Source organism: Eublepharis macularius, chromosome 3 (assembly GCF_028583425.1).
Source record: "Eublepharis macularius isolate TG4126 chromosome 3, MPM_Emac_v1.0, whole genome shotgun sequence".
Lineage (NCBI taxonomy): Eukaryota > Metazoa > Chordata > Lepidosauria > Squamata > Eublepharidae > Eublepharis > Eublepharis macularius.
Window position 1 is genome coordinate 53,134,624 of NC_072792.1, and position 13,089 is coordinate 53,147,712.

The 13,089-nt window shown below is 39.0% G+C and overlaps 1 protein-coding gene across 1 annotated transcript in view; it reads left to right on the forward strand.

Annotated features, from left to right (window-relative positions):
- Nucleotides 1-2,739: 2,739 nt before the first annotated feature.
- The window catches only part of AFF3 (ALF transcription elongation factor 3), a 357,914-nt gene continuing 347,564 nt past the window's right edge, over nucleotides 2,740-13,089 (forward strand). The window contains exon 1 of the mRNA XM_054974372.1: nucleotides 2,740-3,124. Coding sequence (XP_054830347.1) covers nucleotides 2,740-3,124 — 385 coding nt within the window. The remainder of the gene's footprint in view (nucleotides 3,125-13,089) is intronic.

The following is a 13,089-nucleotide window of genomic DNA, read 5'->3' on the forward strand; positions in this document are numbered from 1 at the left end:
TTTCTGGTTTAACAGTGCCATCCTTGTATGCAGATTCACTCCAATCTAAGCTCATTGAAATCAGTAATAGGCTTAGAATGAAGTTAACTTTGCATAGGGTTGCACTGTATATCTTTTATGGGAACTATTGTTAAAAAAACATTTTAATGCAAGAAAAGCAGGCCTAGGAGCGGGCCTCTTTTTTAGCTTTTAGTCTCTTATTTTTGGGTTAGTCTCTTAAAGTCTCTTTTTTTCAGAATAAGTCTCTTTTCTCTCCTTTTTTGCGCCTTCAAGTGCTCAAGAAATTAAAATTGTGGAACAGGATTGTGGGATGCACTATTCTTCAAATGCAATAAAGGTATGTGATTTGCCTTATTAAATGTACAATCAATATTTCTTTTTTATGAGTTTCTTATGATGAGAATTTGCTCATAATGCATGCAGGGTTTTTCTGTGTGAGAGTTGTGATGCTCTGAAGAAGCTAACTTGTATCATTTTCCTGTGTAGCCCTTTTTCAACCCCCCCCCCCCAAATGTTACATTTCATGAGTATTAGGCATGTTGCATTTTATTATAGTTTTATGTTTTATTCTATTAGTAACTTACTTTGTTTAATTTTTTTAGTATTAGTGTTTTACTTTAGTGCTTTACTTTTTTCACTTTCTAATTCTTTTTTCCTTCCTTTCAGGATTCATGTTGAAATGGTTGGCTGCTGATCTGAAGTGTTAATGATGGGAAAGAGCAAATTTAGAGCTGATTGGCTTCTTAAAAAAGACCGCAATGGACATTTGATGTCAGTACGGGCGTCAAGACATAGTGAAACTGAAGTGTTTTGCAAACTTTGTTTGTGTACAGTAGATTTTCAGAACAAGGGTCTTCATGCTCTTCTTCAACACTCATACTATGCTAAACATAAAAAATTAGCCTCTGATCTTCTAGGGCCTAAACAGATGGTTTTAGTTGCAGCTAATCCTGGTGATTCGTCTGAAACAATCCAGAGTGAATATCCCAGATCAAGCCATAGTTCTTCAGCACCTGTTATTAAACTCTATAGTTTGAAGAATGCGGCAACAGTATCTGAACTCATTTGGGTTATGAAGTCGGTGTGTTGCAACTTTTCGGCATCTTCTTGCAGTGGCATAAAGGAAACATTTGATGCAATGTTTCCAGGGGGTGTTCCAACTGATTTTTCTTTAAGCCCTAAAAAGATGCGATATTTAATAACTGATGCACTGGGACCATATTTTCAACAGATGATCTCAGATGATGTGGGAACCTCCTTTTATTCAATCTGTTTTGATGAAACAACCAGTGTTGAAGACAAAAAGGAGCTCCAGATATCGGTGAGATATTGGTCAGAGGGTAGAGGTGAAGTAGTTTCAAGACATTTGCAGACATTCTTCATCGGGAAAGCTGATGCACAAACTCTTCATGAAAAAATTCACACTGCCATCAGTAGGGCAAACCTGCCCATTCACAAGCTGCTGATGATTGGTTCAGATGGACCTAATGTGAATAAGAAAGTTCACAGACTTTTCAATGAAAATTTGATTGAAATGAGGTCACATGGATTAGTTCATATCGGGACATGCCCCCTTCACATTGTTCACAACTCATATCTGAAAGCCTTGCAGACCTTTGGTTAAGATGCATCTGAATTAGCTATTGCTGTTTACCACTACTTTGAGGGGTGGCCAGCGAGGGTAGAGGAATATGAAAAGATCCAAGAAGATCTCAAATTACCTCAAAAGAAATTCCTCAAACATTCTCCTTCTAGGTGGCTTACATTTTGCTCTGCTGCCGAGAGACTTCTCGAACAGTGGCAAGGAGTAAATCATTACTTTCTTAAATTCATCCCATCAACAAAGAATCAGGCTGTGTTACAGTCTAGTTCATACAGAAAGATTGTCAACCTTTTACGTTGCTCAACTATCAGAGCAGAATTGTACTTCACTATATCTTCTGCAGAACTTTTCACTAGTTTCACCGAAAGATTCCAACGAGATGAACCTTTAATTCACATCCTGTACCCTCAGCTACAAGAACGGTTAGGGAAACTGGCTAGACGTGTTTGCAAGTTGGTTTCTGAAGATAAATATGATGTGAATGAGTTATTTGATTTGAAAAACATGTTACCCATAAAAGATGTTGTTGTTTCATGGGAAGTTAAAAAGGAACTCTCACATCTTCCAGAAAAAGATTTATTGCTATTTATGAAAAATGCTAAAGAGCATTATGTTGCTGGATGCAAATACTTGATTGAAAAGGCAATAAAAGGTTGTGGTTTGTTGAAAGCTCTGAGATGTTTAAACCCCTTCTCTTGTGAAAACCCGAAAAAGCTGTCAAGATGTAGTTTCAGTTGCCAGAGAACTCCCTATCGATACAAAAGAAGATGTTCTCATTGATGAATGGAAAATGTTGCAGATGGAGACAGACCACCCAGCTTTTGAAGGAAGAATTGATAGTTTTTGGGATAAAATTTTAAAGAAAACTAATGTAGCTGGGAAAACAAAATTTCAAGAGTTGGCGAAAGTTATCAAGACTGCATTGTCTCTATCACATGGAAATGCAGACATTGAGAGGCGTTTTTCTGTGTCAAGATGGGCTTTAACTGAGGACAAGGCTTCTACTTGTGAACGAACATTGAATGCAATTTTGTTGGTCAAAGATACATTGAAAACCTACGGAAATAAACCTGAACTGGATGCCCATGACATCAAAACTTATTGCTATGGGACAAAGTGCACATAAGCAATACATAATGTACTTAGAGGAACAAAAAAGAATGAAAGAGGAGGAAGAAAAAAAGAAAGAGGAGGAGATACATTTAGCTAAAGAGATGGAAGAAAAGGTTAAACAAGCAGAAGAGTCTAGGAAAAAAATTGCTGAGATAGAAAGTAAGATATCACTGACAAAAAAGGACCATGAGGCAACTTCTGAAGCATCTGATCGTCTGTTCAAAGAAGCCAATGAACGATTGAAGAGAGCAATACGGAAAGGAAATTTGCAGGAAGTTAGTGTTGCACAGGGTATGTTGGAAGGCTGTGTTGTGATGCGTGGAACTGAGCAGCAAAAACTTAAAGAAGTGGAAACTCTTCAAAAAACTGTAGAGAAAAGAAAAAATAGTTTAATCACTGCTTTCTTTGGTAAAAAACCTAAAAAATCTTGATTTATTTTTTATTTGAATTAGCATTCCATTTAATAAAAAAAAATCCTAATCATACTTTTTAGTGTGGTTTTTGTTTTTATTCAATAATAAATGAACAAGCCATACCCCATCCAGGACCAGAAACAAATGAAACTTAGCCTCAAACACCAGGTGATAACCTGTGCATGAATATATATGTATATATACATGCACATAATATATTCTACTGTATGGTATACTACATTTTTTTTGAAGTTTTGGAGTTATAAATAGCTTGATTAACAAAATGAAAAATTTAAGTGGGAAGAAAACCACTAGGTAGATATTATCATAAATGATCATAATCCATTTGATGCTCAGCTAAATAACTTTTTCAGGTTTTTTAGTGTGACTGTTGATGTAATTTTACATCCCGCTCAAGTTTTGAGAGAAAAATTATATTCTTTAGCGTTTCGTAGTTACACAAAATGTGTATACTTACACATTTGTTTCTGGTCTCAACCGGCTGTCCGAGTTCGGACTCTCTGGCCCCCAGGGAAGGTGGGAGTGTTACCTCCCATCTCCAAGCAAGGAGGCCACCATCAAGCTGGAGGAGAGCTGGGGAGATGGGGGAGTGGAAGACAAGGAGGGATACAGCAGACAAGCAGACCAGGATGCATTCACTAAAGAGGGCTGGACTGGCAGAGCTTTGAGAACTGGAGATGCTCTGAAGCCCAGAAGAAGCAAGATGAAGAGAAGAGGAAGAGAGATCGAGCCCTGAGGAGATAAAGATGCAACCTCAATGTCCTGTAGACAAGATCCACCAGGGCAGAAAGGTGGAAACATACCCGGAGCGAGTTCTCAACGATTGGCGGGTGAGAAGAGGGGAAGCCTAGGAATTGATTATTTATGAGGGAAGTCAAGGGAGAGCCGGGGAGGACGTGCCTGCTTGACTCCACATGCAGAGACCTTGAAGGTCAAACGGGAGAAAGTGGGAGACAGGGAAGAGGGACACGAAGGTCAGGAGAAACTTCCCCCCTTCCTTTGTCACGACTGAGGCTCATCCTGTGACTAGAATCCTCTGAGAATAATTGTTCTGGAGCAACCGTCCTCTCTGCACTCGGCACAACAAAACCCAGGTACCAACTCTGGCCTATTTTTTTGGTTGGGGATTATTGAAAAAATACATATATTTTATTTATCAGAATTTTTAGTGCGAAAACAGGTGAGCATCAAACATTTGAGCCATATGGAGCACTTGATGACTTGGTCTCTTTAGTCTCTTTTCAGTCTCTTTTCAGTCTCTTTTCCTGCCATTTTAGTCTCTTTTCTGTCTCTTTTGGGGGTGGTCTACCAGTCCTAGCCCTGGAAAAGGCTTTTTGAATTATATCCAGTTAATGTATGCATTATTCCCAAGTAATTAATTGTATGTAATAAAACGCTACTAAAGTAATCTACTTTTTAAAAAGTAAGGCTCATTTGATATTACATAAAATCAATGGATCTAGCTAACTGAATCAAAGAATACACTTCCAATATAATGTTGGATTATAAAATGAAACTGAAAAAGAAATATAATTAAAACACTCTAATTAGTAATTGTTTTTTCTGTTTAACAAATTTTCTATGGCAGAAAGTATCTTTTCCTTTGTAAGACTAATAGTGGAGATTGTAATAATAGGTGTAAATTAACGCAATGGGAAAACATTTACCGTGTAACATTCTAAATTAAATATGACATTAACAAGTGTAATGTTTAAATGCTGTATAATTAACATTTGTTCAGCTCCTGACAAATTAGAGCAATATAGACATTAGATGTCTTCATTTACAGCTTAAGCTAAGGTTTTATACCTATTTCTTTCAGTAAACATTACATGAGACAAGTTTTCTTTTGCTTCTCTTCAGACTGTTGTAGCAAAGAGAAGGGTCACAATGAAAAGGGAAAAATCAAACTATAGAAGAACTTAAGTATTAACCAGAGGCATTTATTTTGCAAGTAGAGTGCTGTGATTGTTAAAAGATTTAGTGGTATCATCACAGTAGCTGTTCGTAGCTGTATTAGAAATAAAATACTGAGAATGGTTTATGCATAGCAGGTACAGAGGTAATAATATCTACTGTGCAATAAAATATTTGAGTCCCTTGTGTGCCTCCTCAGTGCATACACTGCTCCACTAAGTGCTTTGCATTGATGTTTGCATCTGCAAATAAATATTGCCAAAAGTGCTTTCTTTTTATAACAGCAGCTAATAGAAGATTGAATGCCAGACACAGAAGCAATGAAATACCCAGACAAACACAAAGCAGCTTACTGATTTAATATGTGACAAAGGATATCAAATTTTGCACATTAGAGTCACATCAAAATCTAAGCTAGAAAGAGGCTCAACAAAGCAGTAGTAAAAAAAATGGCCCTCTGTTTTATTCAGATCTGTTATTTGTAATAAACAAATAACAGATGGTAATTCATACTAAACTGAACACTTGACCAAACTAGATTTAAGCTTTGGTGCTCCCTGGATGAAGCCCTAGCTCTGCCCTCCATAAGGGATGTGCTTTGGACTAAATGAATCCAGCAGAATCCAGCAGAAACAAACAAAACTTCCTTTGTTTAATATAATTTTTAACGTGAATCTGAGATGAAAAATTAATGTCTGTAAGAGAGGTGCAGAGACACCTAGGAGAGTGGCCCAGGACCTCAGAAGGCTTGAAGGGCCTTGAGTAATTGGCTCATATCATTTGTTAGTGAATAACAACAACAGCATTTGATTTATATACCACCCTTCAGAACAACCTAATGCCACACTCAGAGCAGTTTACAATATCCTCATGACAGTCACCCTGTGAAGTGTGTGGGGCTGAGAGAGCTGTGACTGACCCAAGGTCACCCAGCTGGCTTCAAGTGGAGGAGTGGGGAATCAAACTTGGTTTTCCAGATTAGAATCTTACCACTCTTAACCACAACACCAAACTGTGAATAAATAAAATTGCATCAATCTGACCTTTCACCTTTAACCTTCAGGACAGAAGCTTACAAATTCAAATAGGCAGGCAATGTGCCTGTCTAATCAGTTGGCATTGATGGTCATTAATTAATTTATCATCATTAAACACTATTTTAAATACTTGTCATGGACTGCCCTTGTATTGAGTCTGTTCTCATCTCAACCTATCCCCATGCCCCACTATGGCAGATCCCTACTGTAAGGCAGGTTCCTCGGGACCTCCCAAAGAGCCCCTCAGCTGGCACCAGTGCTGCTCCCTGAGCCTGCAGGGCCCTCCAACCAGGAGACCCCAGCATGTATCTGCCCGCTGCCAGACTTGCTATAGTCTCCTGAAGGACTCTAGGACCAGAGTAGGCGAAGGGCTAGGGCAGAGGCCTGGAGAATACATAGGAGTGCATGTCTGGCAGCCTGAAGCCTTCGCTCTGTTAAGGAAGTGCTGAGAGAGGCCAAAGTAATTATAGCATGTGGCCCCCACTACTCTTCATGAGTAGTGGAGATGACTCAGCTTGTGGATTACTCAACTTGTAGAAAGAAGTTTAATAAGGGAACCAACCTCTAGGATTGGCAGATCAGCCCCAAGTGAAGTGTGGGAGCATTCCCATGGCCAACATGATGGTATCACTCATGGAAGTGATGTCATCATGCCTCTCTGGAAGTGTATCCACTGCGGGCTTGCTTGGGACCTATTCTGCCTCCCGGACCCATTCCTCATAGATTTCCCCCCTCAGAGCAGGTAAGTGACAGTGGGGGGTGGAGGCTGGGAGTGGAGGATCCCCAGCATCTGCCAGGGGACTGGCAGCCCTACCAGCTTCACCTGTAGGGAAAATTCCCTATATAAGGCTACAGTGAGTCAGGGGGCCAGTGTAGGATCAACTTGCCTGTAACCTTGCTGATCAGTATACAAGGTGCTTGAACTACTTGTTGCTCTTTTTTTGGACCCTTGCTGCCTGAACCTTGGATTGCCCCTGGACCTTGATTTTGGAATACATTATCTGACCCTGGACTGCTTTTGGATTAGGTTGCCTAACTTTGGACTTTGACTTTAGACTGCAGCTATAATCAGTAATAATCAGAAAAGTCATTGTAAGATAAAAACTTTGTTAACTGGCATGTTTGGTTAACTGGCAGCTTCCATTGCTGGTCAACAGGCTATTTAGCAAAGCCTTTACTATATACATGGAGCAAAGCCTCCATACTATATATGGAGATAACCAAAGGCCTGGGCTGTTGAATATGTTTTCACCTGCTGCTAGAACTTAAGTAGGTTCTATGCTAGGTGAATAGATACAGGAAATGTGTTCCACATCTAAGGCATTGCAGCTGAGAAGGTCCTGTTCATAGTTAGTCTTTTATGCAGTCCCAGAGTGCATGCACGGTTGCTTCCTGCCGAAACACCCCATCAGTCTAAGAGGTTCTTCTGCAGTGCACTCCTCCATTCTCATGATGTTGGACCTTCCACCCATGCTTTTGTTATACTTAACAGAGAGAGTGAGAGTGAGAGAAACATCTGTCATCTTGTAAGAATGGCTGAAAAAACCCTTTTCAAAAAATGCATTCAGTGCAATACCAAAATGACGAGGACTGATGGGCATTGACTTTGCCTCATCTGCCTGGGGGAAGGGCATAGTGTGAACTCTTGCAAACATTGCCAGAACTTCATGTTCTTTCCTCCACCAGCCCATGTTATTGAACCTCTGTGTAAATGTAAATCATTTGTTCATCTTTGTTCTTCTGTATAGTCCCACACTGGGGACTCGATGAACAATAGTTATGGGTTTGTACAACTCTGTTTTCATATTCGTTCCTCTGTACAGTCCCACATTATGTGTGCAGTCCCAGTGTGTGCCTGCACAGAAGAACTCAATGAACAATAGTTAAAAGTATGTACAATGCTGTTTAGCTATGGAACTGGATACCATCAATATGCGGATGATACCCAGATCTATATCTCGCTATCCAAATGCCCTGATGATGCTGTAGAGGTACTGAGTTACTGTTTGACAGCTGTTATTAAATGCCTGAAAGTAAACAAATTTAAATTGAAGCTTGACAAGATGGAAGTACTGCTGGCTGGAAAAGCAGAGACCTTGAAGGACATTGTGCTTCTGACCTTTGATGAGGTCCCATTGACCCTGGCTGAATCAGCCTAAGGGTTTTATTGTACCCAGCACTGGTACTACAGAAGCAAGTAAATGCAGCAGCAAAAAAGGCCTTCTCCTAACTCAAACTAGCCTGGAAGATGACCCTCTACCTTGACACGGCTGATCTGGCCTTCTGGATTCATGCCAAAGTAAAATTGAGACTAGACTGTTGTCATTCATTCTACATGGGTCTCCCCTCAAAGTCAACTTGGAGACTCCAGCTGGTGTAAAATGCTGCAGTTTGTGTACTTTCAGGAGCTAGATGGAGCATGCATATCACTCCCATTCTGCAATCACTCCAATCAGACTACCCATCAGTTACCAGGCTCAATTCGAGGTCATGACTATTATATTCAAAGCCCTTCATGGCCTAGGCCCCTCATACCTGAAAAAATGACTCTCTCCTATGGTTCACCACAGCAGTTTTTCTTATCTGAATGGGGCATTTTTTAGATACCATCTTGCAGTTAGGCTAAATCAACAGCTACCCATACATGCACTTCCTTTGTGGTAGCACCCACCTTATGGAATAGCCTGCCTGAGGAGATCAGGAAAGCTCCCATTCTCCTGGCTTTCCACAAACTATGCAAAACTGAATTATTCAGGAAGGCTTTCTACTCAGATTATAGGACTGTGTCATAAGAAAGTGATACCTTGGTAAGGGACTGGGACTATATTGGGTACTGTCTGTTGATGTAGATATGCTACTGGTGAGTAATTCCACATTTTAAAAGATGTCATGTTAATTAATTATGCTTTATTTCAGAAAGGTTTCATCTCTGTTGTTGGCTTTATGCTAGTTTTTGAATTTTCTGTTACCGTATCCTATTGTATCTATTTTCATTGAATGTCCTATCTGTTGGTTATATTGTATTTTGCTCAGTGAATATCCTAGCTATTGATTATATTGTATTCACTTACAGTGTGTAATCTACTTTGGATTTCTGTGAGAAAGGTGGACTATAAATAGTCCAGGCAGCTGGGCAGTGTGCAGAGCGTGAGCAGCCTCTGCGCGCCGCCCCAGCCACCCGCAGGCCAATGGGTCCGGCTCTGCTGCATGATGACATCATCACATGGTGACATTATCAAGCAGTCCGGTGTCATGCGTACACACTACGTGCATGCACACGTGGGGGTGGCCACGGGTACCAGAAACCTTGGCGCTGGTGGTGCCTCTGTAGGTAGAGTGTTGCATACTAGCTGCCTCCATTTACATGGATATGCTCTAAAGATGAGCTGCATCCTTCCCTACTCCGAGCTTAAACATCTAGTGATTCTGGGAAAGAAGCTGAACCCTGAGGCACAACATATGATCCTGAGACTTCTCACATTTACATAGAGAGGCATCCCCAAAGGGCCAAAAAGGGACAGAATAGAGCTGGTGATTAAGAGACTGTCCATAGCAGGGACTCTTAGCATGTGACTTAAATTAGCTTAATTGTGTAGCCTGTTGAGTCCAATGTGTGACCTGATTTTTTAAACTCATATTTGGTGTTTGTTTTGCTTTCCGACACTTGTATGTGGGCTATAAATAAATTATAACTGAACACACACACAGTTTGCCACATCAAGTCCTTTTTAAACCAAGCAAAACACACAATGTAACACGTACATGATTTTCTTGATTAAATTTGATGAACTGTTAATCATTATCCATTACAGTAACAGTAAATTGGAAGTGCTGCTTTGTTAGTATAACATGTATAGATAGTTTTCATGAGTCACAGAATTTATAGCTGCTGGCGCTTGACATTTATAATAAAATACCATGTTTTGCCTTTCCTTGGAAATAAAAGATAACACACAGCTGCAATTATACAGCTTTTGCTTCGTGGAAAAGGGCATGTGGTTCTGGATCTTGTTGCTTTTATGCATTTTTATTCCAGAAATAAGTGCACTGAGTTATAACGAAAACACTTAGGTATTTAACATATGAACCAAAATATCTTATGCTGGTTAAAAATATTGCATAAAATGAAAAAGCAAGCAAACAAAATGCTTACTTCTTTCCTCAACAGTAGAGCATTTAAGATCGTCTGTGACTGGCTAGTTTCATTACAGGAAAGAAGAGAAAGAAATGTATGGAGCATTTGAAACACCTACTTTTGTACATATATGCAGGTTAGAAAGGAATGATAGGGAGAAACAGGCAGTATAGTGACCCAAACTCCCAAGGATGGCTCAGCACAATGAAAAGCTATTAAGGATTCCTTAGAGATATTCCAGAATAACGGAATCTTTGACCTTATGACTCCAATTAAACTACTATGCTGACCTGCCTTTAAAGGATGGAAAAGCAGGAAAATGGTGATTATGAAACTTGATGGGGGAAGTTTATAGAATCTCATAAAAGCCTTATTAACTTTTTGTGTGTTCTGAATGTAGAACTCCAGCCTAAATAGCTAAGATAAAACATCTGAATGCTTTTGACCTCTTGTGATTTGTTTTAAATGTGCTGAACAAATTAGTCATATTGCTCATAAATCTTTTGTATGAAAATAAAACACACATTTGTTTTGTTGTTTGTTTAGTTATAGGCACCTTTTTGCCTCAGTGGCCATTTATGGTGACTTACAATAAAAAGTGCAAACAATATAATGAGTATAACAATAGTTAAGTAAAAATAATTTATATTAAATATAATTTTAAAAAATAGTTAAGAAAAAAACATGTCTTTCAATTACCTCCTTTCCATAGTGAAGTATAATGATCACAGAAACTTATACACACACAATAGTTGGAGCTCTAGCTTTGGCAATGGGCTTATTTTCATTCTAGCGTTTTCATGAGCACAAATTAAATCTTTCACCTTCAATCTGGCTTCTGTCAGCGCTTGAATGGCTGTTAGCAGAAGACACTGTAAGATTATATTGATGTTTGTATGGCAGAATTTCATGGTTAGTACAAATCATAAAGGCTGTGACGGATGAAGCATCAATGAATTCAGCATTTAAAATTGCTGGGAGCTAAAGTTTTAAAACTGATGCTGCAAAGTGAAAAATGAAATTTAACCAGGCATTTTGGCGAAGGAGAAGTAATTTATTGGATGTAAGATGAAAAGCTGTGAGAGTAAACATCAATCTCATCTTAGACACATGTCACTGATTGATGTTTGCTCTGCTCTGCTGCCTGGAGGTAAACTCTTTGAAATAGCATACTAGGTACTTTATATGTCTAAGGGAAAGAGTACGTTTTGTTAAGTTGCCTTTTTTTTTTTTTGGAGACTCTGCTATATCTTCATGTTCAATCAAAGGGAAAACAGTAAATCAGAGTAATTGCTTTGGCCTCTGGCATTTCTGTTTGTAAATGGAGGGGAAACTACTGTAGAATCCTCAAATTAACTTCTACTTGAACTAGGTGAAAAGTCTTAAAAAGTCACTTGGATCCCAAGCATAGCATTTTATTAATCATGTCACAAGTCCATCAAAAAGCTGATAGTTTGTTCTAGTTATACTGTGGCTTACCTTTTCATTTCAAAATGCTTTTAACTCTGACAAACGTAAAACTGTCGCTTCTGGGAAATCACCATAAGCCATTAGCAATAGAGAGTTGAGAACTAGACATCATTTTTTTTTTAGCTGAAAATGAAATTGGTACCAATAAATTGATACAAACAGTAAAGGAGCTGAACACAAGTGATAAAATGAAAAGCAAAAGATATTTATGCTATTTAACAAGTGTACCATGCTATTTAACAAGTGTACTGTGTTGATTAAAATTATTATCCAGTCTTTGGAAGTTGCCTTATATTTTGGTCCACCTAGCCCACTATAGTTTACTCCAGCTTGCAAGTGGCTTTTCAAAGTCACAAACAGAAGTCTTTCTCAGTCTTCTAATCTGAGGTCCAAATTGAATGTTTTCAAGCAAAATGCCCTGAATTATAAAGTGAATATAACACAGATAAGGTTCAGTTCTTTGGGGAGATTTCTTTATTTACTTCATTTCTAGCTGCCTTTTTCACAAGGATTACCAGGTTCCCCGAGATACAACCCAAGGGGTGGGTCATAGACAAGGCACAGGGCATATCTGTGAGAACTTACTGTGTGCGAGCACAAAATGCGTGCATGCTCCAGAGCCTTCATTGTCATTCCAGGAATGTCATTCCTGCCACAACAGCAAAGAGAAGGCTCCCCCGTTGGGGTATTTTGCTTAAAATCGCCTGACTTTAAACAAAATTCCACCATACATACCTATTCCCTGCATCTTCCTCCCCCTGCCGGCCAGGTAAGGGGGGGGCAGAGGCTGGGAGCAGGGGATCCCCTGCCCCCATCAGTGGACTGGGACTCCTATTTCTTACTGAAGCTCAAGTCAGATTACAAAATATAAAAACAAGCATACACCATAAAACATCGAATAAACAATGCAATTAGGATTGAAAAATCAGAAAACAATGCACACAGAAAACTGTCTAAGGGATGGTATACCATAAACAATGCAGAAAGTGGATTACCAAGGTGGAAGAAAGTACTATATTTATTTATTTTCATGTATCGTCCACTTTTCTCACTGGAACTCAAGATGGATTACAAATCTGATAAAAATTTACAATCACTAAATGGATTACAAAATATGATAACATCAGACAATCAGTGAGCAAATTACAAGTTCTTCCTACACCATTGTCTTTCTGCTTTAAATAAAGAAGTTTGCATGCATTGTGGTCCCCTCCCCTCTTCTTTCCTCTGTTATACAGTCTCATTCCAACTGCATTATTTAGTCTTTCTAGTAATCTTTACTGTTAGATTCAAATATTATAAGACAAAATACTGCAGTTGGGCTAAAACTGTAGAATAGGGGAAAGGGAGGAGGAAACTAGAATAAATGCAAACCTCTAT